This window comes from Chiloscyllium punctatum, chromosome 39, assembly GCF_047496795.1.
Source record: "Chiloscyllium punctatum isolate Juve2018m chromosome 39, sChiPun1.3, whole genome shotgun sequence".
In the NCBI taxonomy this organism is placed as follows: Eukaryota; Metazoa; Chordata; class Chondrichthyes; order Orectolobiformes; family Hemiscylliidae; genus Chiloscyllium; species Chiloscyllium punctatum.
The window spans coordinates 14,037,239-14,056,623 of record NC_092777.1 but is presented as its reverse complement, the minus strand read 5'-3'; the positions used below and the strand labels follow the sequence as shown (position 1 = coordinate 14,056,623).

The window sequence follows — 19,385 nt, the reverse complement described above, 5'->3', positions numbered from 1 at the left end:
TGGTGAAGGTCTGAATTGCTTGGCATGTGAAAAGAGAAAGGCATTCCATACAAAACAACTGCACCATCACGTGCATTGCACCAAGAAAGAACGGAGTCTTGTACAAATCATTCCGCAGGATTGAGCAGTCAGTGGAATTGTATCCACGTAGAAGTCAGAAAAGTAGGTAAAAGGAGGGCAAGCACACACCACACCAGAAGAAAAACGCAAACAGCACAACTGAATAATTTCTTGAAAATGACATGTACCATCAGAGCTCCAGCTGTTCCGCCTACTGCCATGTTTAATAGGTGTGGTTCCTGGTAAATCATAGGAAGTGAAGATGGCATTTTGACCTGGCACCTGGACCAATTCAATGCATTTGCCATTCAGTTCCGAGGACAGAGTGCAATGCATTGGTTTATAGGCGAAAGCTGAGCAATAGCCGGACAGACAGGCACGTTGGTAAAAATCAAGCACTTTTTTCCTAAAACACCAACAAAATGAGATCAGTGAACAGACATTTGAATGACTGACAAAATGTATACTTATGCTGCAAAGTATTGTGGTCTTAATAAATCACTGTTCAACAGCTTTTGCTTCCAGAAAGTTCAACTAGTTAGCCAACAACTACTTAAAATTCAACATAGGGTAGAGTTTTCACTCCAAATGAGATGCCTAGTTTCAATAAACTTAGTTAGTAGCACTGAAAATCTAAACTTCACTAAGTTTCTAATGCAGAAAATGTGCATTCTCACAATTTCTTTTTCTATACTAAAATATTTCAAAGCCCTTGCAAACCAATTGCAGTAAAAGGGATACTGGTACAATAAAAGAGTATGCAGCTACACAGTCCACTGTCATATCTGTCTGCTTCAAGTGATTCACTGCTTTGCAGAGTGCTGATACGGTCTGAGGATGTGAAACTTACTGTATAAAGACAAATTACAATACAATTATAAGAATGAATTACTTGGGTGTATTTTCTGACACGTAGTGCAGTTTCCTCCGATTGGGAAGCGAGCCAGATTAATTGGGTTCCAAACAAGCTCCATAACTCTGCTATTAACCCACCTTCTTTTTTCTCCTGTTCCTTGTAACTCATGAAAGGCAGGTTTGGGGACACAATAAGTTTATGGGATTTTTTTTTAAAAATGTATCGAGGGGGGGAAGGTTAGTAGAGGTGTATCGGAAAAGGATGAGCTTTTTTGGATTTTTCACTGTTGCTAAAATTCCCACCTAATTGATGGTTTGCATCAGGTTAAATCCATGTATATTAAAGACAGATTGCATTTAAAGCAGTACACAAAGTAATTAGAAAGAACAAACCTGTCAGAGCCAGAGAGTGGATAAATATCTGTTCCATCCCAAAAATCTGTGCAGGCCTCCAAGATAAGGTCAGCTGTGCCATGAGACAGCATCTGCACGCTATCTGTGAATGCAAATAAGAATGTAGGAAGCATTGGGCAAAACGCTTCCAAATCTTCCATTACGTTTTCCTTTTTAATATCAAAAAAAGAAAAATTGTTGTACAAGAGCATTCAGTGTTGAATGTCACATTGCATTGATAAGATTGTCCGATATTCCAGTAGTTCGTGTCTTTGATATTGTGGTCAATCCAATTCAATCAAAATCTAAATCTGATAGAATTAAGCTGATATCCTGATAGTGCACTTTGATATCCAGAATATTTCTTAAAAACTTTGGTGCCATATGCACTCAATGAACACTACACAAATCGAATGGATATCAATAGGACATGAGCCACGTCTCCTCGAATCACAGTGGAGTTACTAAGTTTTGTGCCGTTCCCTTGGCATAATGGATTCTGTGTAATCAGTGATGGATGTATCAAATGAGAAGCCTAACACACGAACTGATCCTTGCTTAGGAAGCCCTTTGACACTACAGGAAGAGAGAAAACAAAATACTTCTCAATCATTTGAATCAATCCGCAAGCTAATTTGGCTGCTACCTTAACCATTATATGTTGAATCAATCTTATGGAAGGCGGAATGGAAGTGGATAGGTTTTAATACAGTGACACACTAAACCTTCGGCTGAGTAGATATTTCTTTGATCTCTTAAGTATATGATTATTTGTAGTTCATTTTTCAAACCATTAATTCATCCTCCCATTTTGGACAATACTGGTAATATAATCAAAAATATTTTTAAAAATGGGAAATAATTCATGAGAGAAGGGGCATACAGCCATTACTATGTTTTCAGAGACAAAAAAAACCGGCAGATGCTGCAATCCAACTTAAATAAGCAGGAGACTGGAGAAACACAGCAGGCCACATAACATCAGGAAGTAGAGAAATCAATGTTTCAGGTATAAGCTTTCTTCTGGAAGGATTACCGTGCTTTTAACATTCATGAGTTTTAAATTGAGACATCAATTTTCTCTTCACAAGTTCAACCATTCTGGGTTTTAATTGAGAGTTGAAGATGATTTATTTTGAGTCAAGTCACACATTGAAACTTCACTTGATTTGGTTTCAGAAGTGGATACAACAGTTGTACAATCCTTTTCCAATTTGGCAAGATGCATGACTGAGTAATAGCATGACCAACAGAAGCAAACAAATACGTGTGCACAGTACCAAACTGCATGGCGTCTCAGTGGTTAGTACTGCTGTGTAACAGTGCCAAGGACCAGGGTTAAATTCCAGCCTCTGATGACTATCTGCTTAAACATTCTCCCTGTGTCTTCATGGGTTTACTCCAGGTGCTCCAGTTTCCTTCCATCATCCAAAGATGTGCAGGTTAGGTGGATCAGCCATGACACATTGTCTAAGGTATCCAGGGATGTGCACGCTGGGTACGTTAGCCATGAAAATGTAGGGTTACAGGGATAGGGTGGGTAGGGCAGGGGGATCCTAGATGGTCAGTGTGGACTTGATGGGCCGAATGGTCTGCTTGCACACTGTAAGGATTCTATGGTCCTAGACAACTTTCGAGGAACTTCAAAGAATGACCTTAAATAACACTTGTTGCGATTTTTCACAGAACATTGTAAACCATAGTTTGGTGGTGTCATGCCCATCTCAGCCAGCAGGTCCAGTGCAATATTAAGGAATCCTGCAGTGTCAGACATACTATGCTCCTAGTGGATGTCATACCAAAGACCTCTTAAATAGACTTAAAACATTTCATAGCATTAACTCAAAGGAAATGCAGGGCAGTTTTCCCATGTCTGATGATTTGATTAGATTAGAGTAGATTCTCTACAGCGTGAAAACAGGCCCTTCGGCCTAACAAGTCCACACCGACCCTCCGAAGCGTAACCCACCCAGACCCATTTCCCTCTGACCAATGCACCTAACGCTATGGGCAATTTAGCATGGCCAATTCACCTGACCTGGACTGTGGGAGGAAACCGAAGCACCCAGAGGAAACCCACACAGACATGGGGAGAATATGCAAACTCCACACAGACAGTCGCCAGAGGCTGGAATTGAACCTAGGACCCTGTTGCTGTGAGGCAGCAATGCTGACCACTGAGCCACCATGCCACACCAATGTTCTTGGTCAATATCATCACCCAACCGATAACAAAACATTGTACAGCTATCATAAATATTTATGGAAGTGAGGTGTGAGCAAATACTTCACAGCCTTTGGATACTCATGTGAGTTCAAGTTTACTCTTGCTTTCAAAAGTAAAATGCATCCAAAATAATACTCACTGGTCAATGTATCTCTCACAAAAAGACTCATCATGTGACTGAGAGGTGGTCGCCTCTTGGTTACATACAACAGTCTCTGTGGCACTGGTTCCTTCACTGTTTCTGCTGTCGGAAGTTGGTACATGGTCAGATGATTCTCTTGCTTGAACAGTTCTTTGGCTCCAGGGGTAAAGCCTACAAAGTAAAATACATCAATTTTAAACAGCAAAATTGCTTACTTCATGTTTTTTCTCAGAATGGTGGAACTCATCCCCTTCCCTCTTGGTTATTTTTTCAGGTCTCTAAATGTTCACACGGTGAGATTGTGATCTCCTTTCTTAATTTTAAGAATAAGTAAGTAAAATCAATTCCTTCTGTTTCTATATTTCATTAACTACAGCACATTAGTAGGTAAGAGAAAAATTAGGAAACACCTCAATATTCTCACTAGACGTACTCTGTCAGAGGTATGAAGTAATGACTTGGAGATGCGAGCTCAAATTCTACCAAAGCAGGTGGGAATTAACCCAGTTAATTAAATGTGAAACATAATATTAGTATCGGCAATGGTATGGGTTGATTAGCTCAGTGGTTAATGTGTCAGTCATAATTATATCAACAGCACAGGTCCAATTCCTGTTACAAAAGTACTTGAGTTGTGATCAACCTCTTCGCATTGCTCCCCGAAGAGTAGGAGCAAACCAGCATTGACAAAAGACTGCCGAGGATGAAGCATTATAAGAAAATAAGCCGATGTTCTGCCTTGGCAGAAAATATAGTCGGCAACAATGGGTCTTTGTCGCATTGACGGGATGTGATGAGTGGAGTACTGCGCAGTGGCCTCAACTTTTCACAATTTTCACCAATGACCGAGATGAGGGGAGCAAAGGCACATTAACTAAATTCACAGATGACAGCAAAATAGGTAGGAAAATATAATGTGAAGACACAGAAGTTAAGTGAATGGGGGAGAAAAAGAAAGTCTGGCAAATGAAATATGAAGAAAACCTTATTCACTTTGACTAGAATCTAAAAATTATCACATAAATAGAGAATGATTGCAGACTTCCAAGGTGCAGAGGGATTTAGATATTCTGGTGCACAATTCACAAAAAGTTGGTAATTAGATATAGCATGAAATTAAGGCAGCTAATGGGATGTTATATTTTATCAGGAGAGTAACTGAATATAAAACTAAGGATGGCAAGGTAGCTCAGTGTTAGCACTGCTGCCTCACAGCACCAGGGTTGCAGGTTTGATTTCAGCGTTGGGGGACTGTCTGTGTGGAGTTTGCACATTTTCCACATATCTGTGTGGGTTTCCTCCAGGTGCTCCGGTTTCATCCCACAGTCCAAAGATGTGCAGGTCAGGGGAACTGGCCATGTTAAATTGCCCACAGTGTTAGGTGCATTAGTCAGAGGGAAAAGGGACTGGGTGGGTTACTCTTCGGAGGGTCAGTGTGGACTGGTTGGGCTGAAGGTCCTGTTTCCACACTGTAGGGAATCTAATCATGAAATGCTTCGGTTACTCAGGGAACTGATGAGATCACGTCTCAAATAGTGTGTGCAGTTTTGGGTTTGTTTAAGGAAGAATGTAAATGCACAGAGGAAGTTTGGAGGTTTACTAGATGGATATCTGGAATGAGCAGGTCGTCTTACGAGGAAAATGACAGGCTGGGCTTGTTTCCACTGGAATTTAGAAAAGTGAAGGATGACTTTGATTAAAGTATATAAGGTCTTGACAAGGTCAATATGGAAAGGATATTTCCTAACAGAAGTGAGGAGAAATTTTTTTTCTAAGAGAAACTTCCCTCAAAAGGCAGTGGATGCTGGGTCATTGGATATTTTTGACAGAGAAGTAGATAGATTCTTGTTAGACAGGTAAGTCAAAGGTTATTGGGGATAGATGGAAAAGTGGAAATCAAACACAAACAGATCAGCCATGGTCTTACTGAAAGGCGGTGTAGGCTTGAGGGAATGAATGGCCTATTTGTGCTCCTATTTTTTGTGTTTATATTTCACATTTCCTTTACAACATCCAACAACAAAAAATACCCAAGCAAAACCTGGCACCTAACAGGACAACCAAGATCCAAAAACTCATACCGCATTCATGGTTTGGCTCAGATGTTACATATCTTTAAATTATCAAATTAGCACACATTGAATTGGAAAGACTGGAATAGCCACGTACCTATGAGCCTGGCTAATTCACAGAGCCCCCAAGGAATGTGAATGGGCATGGCTGCACCTGATGTTTCCTGCAGGGCGATATTGGACAGGTGGTCGGAGAAGCGGCACATCTGCTCAGTGACGGTGGAGTAGCACAAGTTGAGGAGGATATTGAGGCCCAGTGGTTTCAGTGAGGAGATGTGAAATTGCCAATTTGAGTCATCAAACTGAATACTAGCCGGGTTCTGCTGGTCTTGTGATAGGCTCAACATTTCTAAATGATAATCACAGATGTAATCTTCCGCTTCCAGGCCCAGGTCTTCACCAATACCACTCACCTGTAAATAGTGCAGAATCAGAATCAAACTCATTTAGGCCTTTCAACACATGTTTGTGGTGTGTTATGTTTCCTCAATGATTCGTCAACCCATAAGACCATTGGAAATAGCAACTGGAGTAGAGCATTCATTCCCTCAAGTCACCTCCACCATTCAACAAGATCATGGCTGATCTGACACTCCTCATATCCACTTTCCTGCCCTTACAATATTGTAAAGTCTAGTGTTGACTGCTTGGGTGGGGTACCAGGAGGAACAAATTTGATATAAACAGGAAGATAGTAACCCATAGACTAAAACTTGCCTCTGGCCAGGGATTTTAAAGAAATGTTGCCCAATAGTCAACTTGCCCTAAAAAGAACTCCAAACAAATACACAGTTAGCCTGAAATGCCAAGCTTATTATATTACTGAGCTTCCTTCAATGCAAGGAAAAAGATGAGCTTAATCATAAACTCAATTTTCTTACTAGCACATTATCAGCATTCACAATAATCACAAAAATGGAGATGGACTGCACTAACTACATTTGGGGTCAACTCACTGCTCATCACCACACTGCCATCGCCAAAACACATCCAGCACCTATTTTCCAACGAATCCATTTCCACAAGCCAACATGCCTTCCACAGACACCAGTCGCAGATCTTGTTGTTACCTGTGTTGTATCATCCTCTCCTCCTTCTGTGTCTTTGCTGAAGCTGACATTGGAACCGGACAGGTGTTTGCACCGTCGATTCTCACTGCGCTTCCTTGATCGTGGAGTGCTTTCAGTCTTCTCATCTTTGTCCTGTCCCATCTCATTAGTGACGTGTACAAACTCCAGACCAGTGGTGGGCAACAGAGCATCAGCCTCCTTGGGCTAGGCATTAATCAAATACATGGGTCAGAAAGTCAATGTTCCTTAAAAACATTATCAGAGGATCATACAGCAGTGCACATTATTTAATCAATAAGCTCCCCTGTGGTGAAGAGCAATGATTTGCAGATCACTTTGATGCATTTGGAGCCCATCCCACTGAATCATCTAGATCGTTAGGTCCAGAATTTATGAGAAGTTGCTTATTTCAGTTAGAGCAGTAATGAGTGTGGCCTTTTTTGGTTGGAAAGATTGGAACTCTGCTACACTCCCTCTGCTCTTCTGGGCTAGTGACAGGAAAAATGATTACATATGGTCACATGCTATCTTGAAAACTTCATGTGTGGATAGCAGATGAATGAAATGACCTGCCAATTGCATATGGTAAATGACCAACTGGAGGGTAACTACTGCTCTCAAAACTGTACTCCAGCAGGAGGCAGCTGTGTTTGGTGTGAAAGGGGATTTTTAAAAAAATTACCCAAACAGAAGGAGCAAAAATTATTGATGAATATCACACACTACAGGATGTGCATACAGGATGGCAATCTATCGCTATTTCAAAGCACAGTGCACTAAACTATCAACTCATCTTTGCTCTGGCACATGAAACATTACAGTTGGGATTTTAAAATCAGCTAAATAAATTAAAATTGAATCTTCTGATATCAGTGAGTGGTATGCTAAATGAGAGACCTGCAGGTCACTATTTTGGTCCCCCCATGTTCACGGAGATCTATTCTATTGAGAAAGAACGAGAGAAGGATGCACCACCTGAGTTTAACCAAGTTAAGGAATTATCAACTTGAATAAAAGGGCATGCTATATTGAGCAGATTAATGGTAGGGCTGAGTGGAAACATCTTCAGAAACTCACAAATGATGACAAAGGAAAGATGACAGTATGAGTTAGACTGGCAAAAAACACAACAGGAAGACTTTCTACAACAATTAGCAGAGAGTAGCTCAAGCAAACATTGTTAATGTCTCATTTGACATGGGACCAATGAGAATAAGGAAATGGCAGAGACTTTGAACCAAACAGCTCAAAAAAAATCAGTCTTCAAAGCAGCTCAACAACGGTAGAAAGGTTAGCAGGCAAAATGGAAGGGTGGGAATGTTTACAACAACCTATAGGGAAAATGTAATAGAAGAACCAGAGAGGTTAAAGGCTGACAGATCACCTGACCTTATGGCTTGCATTCTCAGGTCTTAGATGTGGCATACACTTCTTATATGTTATAAAGGTCTCAGCAGATTGAAAAACAACTAAATGTAACACCTTTATTCAAGGAAGGTGATCGATATAAAGCTGGACATCAAAGCTGGGGTCACAGTTTCAGAAGAGGGGGTCACCCATTTAACACAGAAATGAGAAGGGATGCTGCACTCTTGCGGGTTGTGAATCCTAGGAATTTTCTACTTCATTGAGTTGGGGCAGGATGATGGAATATACTCACAGCTGAGATAGACATTTTTTAAGTCAAGAGTTATGAGGAGCAGACAGGAAAGTGTAGTTGAAACCAAGAGCAATCAGCCATAATCATCATTAATTGAACAAGTTGGCTTGTGTTACCATACAGCCTACTCCTGCTCATATTTATGCAATAAAATATTTTCAAATTTTATTTCACAGAAGAATGACTCCTGCTTAAAAATGAGGAAGTATTTTGGGCACAGTAGATATTTTGTTCCATTGAAGTGAATATTGAGCACGTCAGAGCATAAAATATTTCTGCCGATCCTTATCCTCATCTCGCATGATAATTTGATCCAATGCGATTACGCAAAATTACGCTCAAGTTAAAGCAAAATTATTCAGTTTAAATTAGCCTTGGCTAGTGCTTACATCCCACACAAGCCTCCTACAATCCATGCCAGCAGATCTTCCTTACTCTTCCTTTCTCTCTCATTTAAATAGCTTCCCCTTAAATATCTTGAGGCAGTAAAGTCTACAGTCTAACCACTCATTAAATAAAGATGTTGTTGCTCAATCCCCTACTGGATTTATAAGTGGTCATCTTATAAGTTTCATCCCTGATTACTAAGTTTCATTTTCCAGGGCACCAAGGTAATTCTTAACTCAAATGTGGAACTGACAGTTTGAATGGAGCCCTGTGTTCGGGAGATTTGAACAAGCGGATTACAGAACAAGTTAACACTCACCTCATCCTTCTCCTCCTCCATCTCTGGGTGAAGAAAGGACCTCATGGACAAGTCATCCTTCAGGTCCTCTAGGCTGTCATGGGGTGGTTCCACACGTCCACTAAAGAACAAAACAGTTTCTGGACTGGGATTAGGCCACGACAGTATCCCTTGCTTGTCCACACAGCAAAGCACCTAAACAAGTAGAATGACAAGATAAAAATATACATATACTAAATATAGGCTCAATTACTTAATTTGAGCAATTGCCAATGCTGAGTAAGCTGAAGCAGGCCAATGTTCCAGATCATGAGTTTGAAAGTTTGAATAGAGAGGCCAAAGGGGTAAATTGTTTCAGTTTTTCAAAAGATTTTCAAAGGGTTATAAGAAAAAGGCTGGAAAGTGGAGTTGGGGCTTATCAGATCAACCATAAACTCTCAATGGCAGAGTAGACTCAGTGGGCTAGATCACCTACTTCAGCTCCTAAAAGTTATGGTCTTACAAACAGAAGCATTCTCCCCATTTCTGAAGTAAATCTAGTGGATGGGGACAAAAAACCTTAAATTTAGACTAAGCCAATCAGGAGAGAAGTGGGAGAAGCACGTGCTTTTTAATGGGTGAAGTATGGCATTCTTTCCTACAAACAGCAGTATCTTGGTCAATTAATAGGTTCAAAGAATTTTGCTCGCCAAGATTTTTAAGAAACTAGGATACACTTGTAACAGTGACTTGTAAATCAGGAAGTTGAAGGAAGAGGAGAACTTGGTGAAATTACAATCACCAGAGACGTTGCTCTGAGCAAACTGATAGAACCACAGTGTCTGTGTGGGTTTCCTCCGGGTGCTCCGGTTTCCTCCCACAGTCAAAAAATGTGCAGGTTAGGTGAATTGGCCATGCTAAATTGCCCGTAGTGTTAGGTGCAGGGTAAACATAGGGGAATGGGTGTGGGTGGGTGCGCTTCGTTGGGGCGGTGTGGACTTGTTGGGCCGAAGGGCCTGTTTCCACGCTGTAAGTAATCTAATCTAATCTAATTAACCAAATCTCCAGGTTCTGAGGGACTTCATCTAGAGTCTTAAAAGAGATAACCAATGAGATAGTAGATACATTGATGTTAATTTTCCAAAATTCATGTAAATCTGGTTACATCAGACTGGCAAGTGGCAAATATGAGAGTTCAAGAAGGGAGGGAGAAAGAATACAGGAAATTACAAGCCAATTACCTTAACAATTGGGACAGAATGGTTCCTAGATAAACATCAGATAGTACCAGCCCCAGATCAACATCAAGGAATGAAATTAAACAGAAAGTAATGGAAATGGTCAGCAGGCCATGCAGTACTCAGAGACAGGAAAACAGCTAACTTTCCAGTTTGACCACAATATTTTACCTTTGCACGAGGGGTGAAATTGTTCTTAATTCTATGCCAAGGCACTCTGAAAACAAACTTTCTTGAAACCACTTAAATGTCTGGTCCCTTACAAAAAATGCTGGCTTTCGCAGTGCAGTCTTTAATTGAATCTGGAGAATTATGGGCCAACTCTCCCTGTTAGCTCCTCAGTAGTAATATTTTGACAAACATCACCATCAAACCAAAATGCAAAGCTGATTTTCACAGTTTAGAAAATGTTTGCGTACTTCACACATTTGATTCGAGAAGGCTCACAATAATTAATTGTAACCAAGGACAAAGTAAAACCTTTTTTAAATACTCACTGTAACAGAACCCAGGTTCTGAAGCAGACTGGAAGTGTAGCAGAGGGTAAGGGACCGTCCTCGCAGCAGAGACAGAAAGTGACTCCAGATGCAAAACATCATTTCCTGTTAGGGAAAAACAAAACTAACCAAATTACAGTCTAACTATGCAGAATGGAGAGAGGGAGAGAAGGCAGAGCTGCAGACAGCACATTCTGGTTCATGCTAACCAGAATTATTGCACTCAATTACTTCTTGGAAAATAATTGGCTGTTGGATTACTTTGAACAGTTCATGGTGGCACTCATCTGTTTTTACTTCATTTAAATCTTACTTTGTTATTCCTGCTGTGACATCTCTGTCCCTAATTCACCCTAATACCTTCTTCCCCATCCCTTCGTACTGACATCCTCTCCTTTAGCTCACTTTCGCACATTCTTCCTCTCCCTCAATTTGAGGAGAGGCTGGTCTTTATTTCCCCTCAGCTCATGCTAGCACCCAAAGTTCACAACTCCCTTTGAGCAAATTGGAAGAAAGTGAGGACTGCAGATGCTAGAGATCAGAGTCAAGAGGTGTGACGCCACAAAAGCACAGCCAGTCAGGCAGCATCCAAGGAGCAGGAAAGTCAACGTTTCGGGCATAAGCCCTTCATCATGAATGTTGGGGGAGGTAGCTGGGAAGGCTATAGGTAGATGCAGGTAGAGGGTTATAGTGATAGGTCAGAGCAGAGGATGGAGCGAATAGATGGGAAGGAAGATGTACAGGTAGGACAAGTCAAGAGAGGGGTGCTGAGTTGGAGGATTGGATCTGGGTTGGGTGGGGGGACAAACCTGTGAAGTCAACATTGATGCCATGTGGTTGGAAGGTCCCAAGGTGGAAGATGGACCATTCTTCCTGAGGTTGTTGGGTGGTTTGGATTTGACAGTGGAGGCAGCCCAGGACCTGCATGTCCTTGAGAGAGTGGGAGGGAGCTGAAGTGGCCGGCCTCAGGGCAGTGAGGTTGTTTGGTGAGTGTGTCCCAGAGATGTTCGCTGAACTGTTCCCCAAGTTGGCATCTTGCCTCCCCGATGTAGAGGAAACCACATCTGCCTCCACCTTCATCTAGCCCTATCACCTTCCCACCTACGTCTCTCCCCAACCCAACCCTCCTATTTATCTCTCAGCCACCTTCCCCGCCTCCCACATTCCAAAAGAAGGGCTTATGCCTGAAACATTGAGTCATTGAGTCATAGAGATGTACAGCATAGAAACAGAGCCTTCAGTCCAACCCGTCCATGCTGACCAGGTATCCCAACCCAATCTGGTCCCACCTGCGAGCACCCGGCCCATATCCCTCCAAACCCTTCCTATTCATATACCCATCCAAATGCCTCTTAAATGATGCAATTGTACCAGCCTCCAACACATCCTCTGGCAGCTCATTCCATACACGTATCACCCTCTGCGTGAAAAAGTTGCCTCTTAGGTCTCTTTTATATCTTTCCCCTCTCACCCTAAACTTATGCCCTCTAGTTCTGGACTCCCTGACTCCAGGGAAAAGACTTTGTCTATTTATCCTATCCATGCCCCTCATAATTTTGTAAACCTTGATAAGGTCACCCCTCAGCTTCCGACGCACCAGGGAAAACAGCCCCAGCCTGTTCAGCCTCTCTCTGTAGCTCAGATCCTCCAACCCTGGCAACATCCTTGTAAATCTTTTCTGAACCTTTTCAAGTTTCACAACATCTTTCTGATAGGAAGGAGACCAGAATTGCATGCAATATTCCAACAGTGGCCTAACCAATGTCCTGTACAGCCACAACATGCCCTCCCAACTCCTGTACTCAATACTCTGACCAATAAAGGAAAGCATACCAAACGCCTTCTTCACTATCCTATCTACCTGCGACTCCACTTTCAAGGAGCTATGAACCTGCACTCCAAGGTCTCTTAGTTCAGCAACACTCCCTACGACCTTACCATTAAGTGCACAAGTCCTGCTAGGATTTGCTTTCCCAAAATGCAGCACCTCGCATTTATCTGAATTAAACTCCATCTGCCACTTCTCAGCCCATTGGCCCATCAAGTCCAAATCCTGTTGTTATCTGAGGTCACCCTCTTCACTGTCCACTACACCTCCAATTTTGGTGTCATATGCAAACTTACTAGCTGTACCTCTTACGCTCACATCCAAATCATTTATAAATGACACAAAGTAGAGGACCCAGCGCCGGTCCTTGTGGCACTCCACTGGTCACAGGTCTCCAGTCTGAAAAACAACTCTCCACCACCACCCTCTGTCTTCTACCTTTGAGTCAGGACTCTCCTGCTCCTGGATGCTTCCTGACCTGCTGTGCTTTTCCAGCATTACACTTGGACTCTTTTAGCAAACCTGAGCCTCTCAAAACCAGTACAGAATTCTCACCAACAACGTCTCCAGGTTAGCAATGTCACTAAGAATTAGAACATTCTTTCTTGCTACTTTGAGAAACAAGAGACACTTGGCAACAGCCTTGATTTTCTGTTTGCAAAGCACAAAACACCAGACTGTCTTGATTCTTTAACTCAGGGAAGTATCAGCATAGCAGTACTGTCACTGGATTAGTAATCTAGTGTCCCACACTAATGTCCTGGGGATGAAGATTTGAATCTCACTACAAGAGTGTGGTGCTGGAAAGACACAGCAGGTCAAGCAGCATCTGAAGAGCAGGAGAATCAAGGTTTTGGGCATAAGCTCTTCATCAGGAATTCCTGATGATGGGCTTATGCCTGAAACGTCGATTCTCCTACTCCTCGGATGCTGCCTGACCTGCTGTGCTTTTCCAGCACCACACTCTCGATTCTGATCTCCAGCATTTGCAGTCCTTACTTTCTCCTAGTTGAATCTCACTATGGCTAATGAAATTTGAATTCATTAAGAGAAATGGAATTAAAAGGTGACATAACAATGGCCGATTGCCATAAATATTCATCTGGTTCACTAATATTGCTTAGAGAAAGAAATCTGTTACCCTTACCTGGCCTGGACTATATATAATCCAGACCCATAGCAACATGGTTGACTCTTAACTGCCCTTGAAAATGACCAGCAACCAATTAGTTCAAAGTTAATGAGGGATGGACTATAAATGCAGGTCCTCTGATGATACCCACATACACAAACTCAAAACAGAATGATATAGAAAGCTGGAGATTGTAAAACTAGAAATAACATTCCCTTTAGAGTGCAAAAATAGCAAAGATATAGAACTTGGCACCTTTAATATTTTCTACTATTTCCTGAATTAAATGCGAAAAGCTATACAATCGAAGGCATCAGGGCAGCTAGCCAGGTGTCACATCAAATTATCTTTATCTGGTTGTTTTGGTCTTAATCTTTTAGTCAACTTTTTTTAAACAGTCAAACTTTATTACAAATTGGCTTGGTTAAGTCAGAGCCTAATAGTTGAAGGAAAATTTGCACCAAAATTCCTGGGTTAATAGATTAATATAAAAAGGTAAATACTGATTTCCTTCACACTAATGATTGAAATAACTGTGGTACAGCTCAGGGACCAAGTACCTGAAAGTGATGATTGCTCACATTCAGATTCTGACAGATGTACCATTCAACTGGGTACAGGAAAGAAATTGAGTCAGTGCAAATGTGGCTACTACAATTTTTGGGGCCCGTATCAGCTGTGCAGATGTAAACATGGTCTTTCACTATAGATTTAGTAACACCTGCCAGTCAACCTCCTGTTGTTCAGTATATCTGCCGTAATTCAGCATATTGACCATATCAGACTCTGTTCATAAAAACTTCTCCTCTTGCTTTATCAAATGAAAACTGAATAGTTTCTTCTGAAACTATGTATTCTTTTGAGCAAATAATATAGCCCCCTAGCAATGACACTGTTCTCACTTAATTCTGGGCTGATACTGAGATTGAATAAACTACTGACCAACTCCATAAGCATCAATTATGGAGGTGTGGCTTGAGCCCTATCAAATGGGTCATTTGTTCACAGCCACGCAGCAGTCGGCATGTGAAGCTCATAGGGAACATGGATCAGACTGTTAGTTCAACTACCCAAAACACATGACCCATTTGATAGGGCTCAAGCCACACCTTTGTAATTGACATTTATGGTGTTGGTCAGTGGCATTTTCAATATAGGTAATATATTGAAGAAACTATTCAGTTTTCATTTGATAAAGAGGAGAAGTGTTTATGAACCCAACTGGCACAAATGCATCATGTTCAGGACAGTACTGGGATAAAAACGGCACATGTCACTATTCCCAACCCCTACCTTCACTTGAGACAATTCCCTTTCAGGTAGATAAAGACATATTAATATTATTTGTGCTTCACGGCATGGTTCCTTGACTATCTGGAAGTAAACATCAGAAAGTTGTACAAACACAGACCTAATTTCTTGCCCATTTTAAGGGACAGAAAACCAAGTTGTTCCAATGTGATTTTTTGATATGAACTGCACAAGTAAAAAATGATCCCAACTGTGCACGCATGTGATCCATAGATCAAGTTACTTCCATTACAAAGTTTACTTGAAAACAAAGTTTTGATGCCACTTATTTGGTAACCATTCACACAATTTCACAATTCTCTGCTCAAGGCCATTATGCTGCTGGCACACTCTCTGGTAAACAAACCTATATTCTGCTTATCAGCCTCCGTAAAGTGGGAAACCAAGTCCCTCGTTTATTACTGGATGCCACAACATCACTTGCCAGGACTTTTAAAAATAACTTTTAGATGGTGCTCTCCTTCCCAGGCAGCTGCTTGCAACTTGCCCGAAGGAGGAGAAACAACAACTTAAAAAGTTTAAAGCAGTTAACAGTGGCAGCTAATTATATTCAAGGTACTGAAATGTAGTCAAGGAAATTCAGTGCAGAAGTTTCTCAAGCTGGACCATGTAATTATACTGAAAATAAAAATAAAATCATCAATGCTAACAGACATGTAACAGCAAATTACACTTGATACCCTCCAACTTCCCTCTGAAAACATGTTTTGCATAACAGATCATTCATTACTATAAAAGAACGAGTGAGCAAAAATCTAACTGCACCAGATGAAGACAACACATGAACAGGTAGCAGCTGGAGCCTGATACAACTCAAAGTTATACCTTTGAAGAAACTACTTCAGTGTAGCTGCTCAGAGTGTCCTCGGAGAATTTTGCCAGCTGGAAGGAGAAAACAGTCAGTCAATGCCAATTAGAGCTAATGAATTTGCACCTTTAAACAAAATGTGAAAAGTTTATTTAATGCAGAGTACAGAGTTATGTCTCCACTCCCTCAATATTCCAATAGTTTAATCAGCCCTCCCCCAAATACAAGGCAATAGGGACGTCCCTGAATGCAAAAGGTGCCATGAAAGAGGCCAATCTATCCAGAGGGAGCCCTTCCACCAACCAGCTGAAATGTTTCACCTGGTTCAGTAGAATCAACATTACTCTCTCCAGTTCACTACTTACTTCCTGAACTGTACAACTGCATAACTCCACCCTGAATCGCCTAAAGAACTAGACAGAAAAAAACTAAAGGAACCTTAAGAACTGAGAATGCGACTCTTAATGAATCAAGCTGCCTTGGTTCTCTTGATGGTCGTTCATTAAATTTACCCATTCCCCATCCTCACAGGCACCAAAGCCAAGGTTTGATCAACTGGAGAGGAAAATAGATACTGATAAGGCAGGAATGATCCGTTGATGGGGGAGTGCCGAACCAGAGGACACAACTTAAAAATACGGGGTAGACCATTTAGGACAGAGATGAGGAGAAACTACTTCACCCAGAGAGTGGTGGCTGTGTGGAATGCTCTGCCCCAGAGGGCAGTGGAGGCCCAGTCTCTGGATTCTTTTAAGAAAGAATTGGATAGAGCTCTTAAAGATAGTGGAGTCAAGGGGTATGGAGATAAGGCTGGAACAGGATACTGATTAGGAATGATCAGCCATGATCATATTGAATGGCGGTGCAGGCTCGAAGGGCAGAATGGCCTACTCCTGCATCTATTGTCTATTGTCTATTGTCTAAGTGTCTATAACACTGAAACCTTTATCATTCAAAACCTCATATGAATAAAAGGCATACAAGTAATATCCTGTTCCTGTCACCTTTACGTTGTTAACTTACATTGGCTTGCTTGTCAAACAACACCTTAATTTCAAATTTCTTATCCTTGATTTCATATTCCTCCCTGATCTTTCTCCTCCATTTCTCTGTAACCTCCTCTACCCCACAAAGGTACCTGCGCTCCTTGAATTCATGTCCCTTGAACATCTGACCCCCAATTACTGGCCATGCTTTCAGTTGCCTGAGGTCGGAGGTCCACAACACCTCCACGTCTCATTGTCTTCTTTTAGGACACTCTTTAAAAATTGAAGTATCTGACTCAGCACCACCTCACCTGGCTGTCGGCAGATTTTGCTGTAGAATTCCCCTGTGAAGTGCCTGGGCAAGTTTCATTGCAATAAAAGCATTACATATATAGAAATGCTTTGTTGTTAAATCTTGAGTTTATATTAAAAAAGTTTGCTTAAAATAAACTTCAAATTAAATCCATTTCGATTTAATTTGTTGCAGTCTTAATTTTCTTAATTCTAGGCAGAAGCAGGAAAAAACCTTACCAGACCAACTGGAGGAGCCTTGCTGAATTGGGCGAGGACTCTTGCTTCTCCGTATGCTGTGACAAGTACCCACACCACAGGGAAGAGCAACGGAAGGATAGGCAGAACCCCATTCACCTAGACACAAAACATGATCTATATTATATATGCAAATGCTATAAATATTCAACTACCCACAAATCATTAGGATTAAAGTCAGCAAGTTAGAATTATTTGCCAAGTACGGAGTGAAATTTTAATTAGTATAAATTTTTCTAAAGGAGCAAAAAGAGAAGCTAGCCTCTGCAGATTAAAAATCGGCGTAAATTGGATAATGGTGAACTCAACCACAATTACCAACAGTTGATCAAATAAATGCATTTGGCTGGACAATATGATTTTAAGCAATGCTCCACTGGAGGGGGTTGGTAGGCAAGAGGTGTCAGAACCTACTCACCACACTTGCTACAATTTTACACACTAAGAGGGAGGCCATTCTTGGTCTATGGGCCAATTGAATGGTCACTTAAAGAGCCTCTTCCCACGCAAGCCATCATATTTCAGACAGTTGGAGGCTCATGCCAAGTGGGAAGCCTGACTGCTTCAAATGATGGGAAAGAAGACTGGGCACCTCCATGTGCCCACTGGGCCTCAGACAGCATCGCCAATGTATGTGCCCTCACTCCAGTTCTCTTCTAAACCTGGCCTGTGCACAATGCCCTTCACATGGACATGCCAGTTTAGTTCCAGTAGCTCTACATTCCCATAACTTGGTTCATGCTGAGCCTGTGCCAGTTAATGATGTAATAACCAAAATTGCTTCTTTTTGTGTCTGTTGAGGGGGGTGGGGGTGGGCAGCCTCAGAGGAGCTGACATTTATACCAAGGTGGAGGGGGTAACCAACACAACATAAGGTTCCACTCCATACCTTTTCTTAGCTCCCATGGAGATGTGCACAGAGCCATGGACAGAGAGAGAACAGCCAAGGCAGGATTCGAACCCAGGCCCCCAAACTATTACCTGGCTCTTTGGATTATCAGTCCAGCGATAATACCATTATGCTGATGAATTGTTGCAGAATTACAGGATATGGCTGAACATTTCTCCTGTAGAAATGTATCTTCGTCTCAGTAATATAACCTAGGAGGCTATTTGATGAGATCTTAGTGGGAGACATTTAATATCGTCCTGCAATGAAAAGCTTGCAATATTGCTTTGAATTATATTAAGGTCTACAAGCTTACCTGAAGCTGGAAGAAAGTGAACTGCCAATCGCCAATTCCAGGGGCTTTGAGTGCATAACGCACAGCATTTGTAATCAGAAACAAAGCCTTAAAAAAAAACAGGCAGAAACCATGAATATTTTGTTTCAAAGTCAACAGGAAACTATGCAACATATCACAGCAGGAAAGAGTGCACCAGAAGCATCATACCTGATTACCTGCCTAAATGGACTCAAAGCAGTCATTATGAAATGTATTCATTTGTAGCAATATCTATGTAAAACCATGGGCTACAACTGTTGGTTACAGCATGGCAGCATTTACTGAACAGTTAATCACTAAACAATAGCCAAAGAGGTTTGACTTGCCGGCATTTTCCAGAAAAATTCCTTTGGATTTACTTTGGATGAAAGAGTCCTCTTAACTGTCTCTCAATACCATGAGGCTGAAGCCTAGTTATGAACTGCAGTTACAATATCAATACATGCCTAGAATAAATCCAGAACACAGCGAGACAGTCTTCTCCAGGTTGTGGCCAGTTCTGGATTTGCACTGCAAATTTAGTAATGGATCGAGAGAAATCGCACTGAGCAATTTCTACAGGTCGACGTAAATTTAGTCTCCTCTGAAAGGGCATTCAGAAAGTTACTTTGAACCTGTTTGCGTAGTGAAATCACTCCTAAATTACATAGCATTTAAGACATAAAAT

General features: G+C 41.4%; 1 protein-coding gene across 5 annotated transcripts in view; it reads right to left on the bottom strand.

Annotated features, from left to right (window-relative positions):
* Nucleotides 1–19,385, bottom strand: part of tmem94 (transmembrane protein 94) — a 140,254-nt gene that overhangs the window by 43,519 nt on the left and 77,350 nt on the right. For all 5 annotated transcript variants that reach the window (XR_011954785.1, XR_011954786.1, XM_072558214.1 and 2 more), the window contains exons 8-17: nt 18,698–18,784; nt 17,475–17,591; nt 15,975–16,031; nt 10,879–10,983; nt 9,186–9,359; nt 6,820–7,023; nt 5,847–6,162; nt 3,675–3,848; nt 1,309–1,411; nt 249–466 (exon numbers count right to left, since the gene is read on the bottom strand). Coding sequence is in view for 3 of the 5 variants with exons in the window: in XM_072558214.1 (XP_072414315.1) it covers nt 249–466; nt 1,309–1,411; nt 3,675–3,848; nt 5,847–6,162; nt 6,820–7,023; nt 9,186–9,359; nt 10,879–10,983; nt 15,975–16,031; nt 17,475–17,591; nt 18,698–18,784 (1,555 nt within the window). In the remaining 2 variants the exon portion in view is untranslated. The remainder of the gene's footprint in view (nt 1–248; nt 467–1,308; nt 1,412–3,674; nt 3,849–5,846; nt 6,163–6,819; nt 7,024–9,185; nt 9,360–10,878; nt 10,984–15,974; nt 16,032–17,474; nt 17,592–18,697; nt 18,785–19,385) is intronic.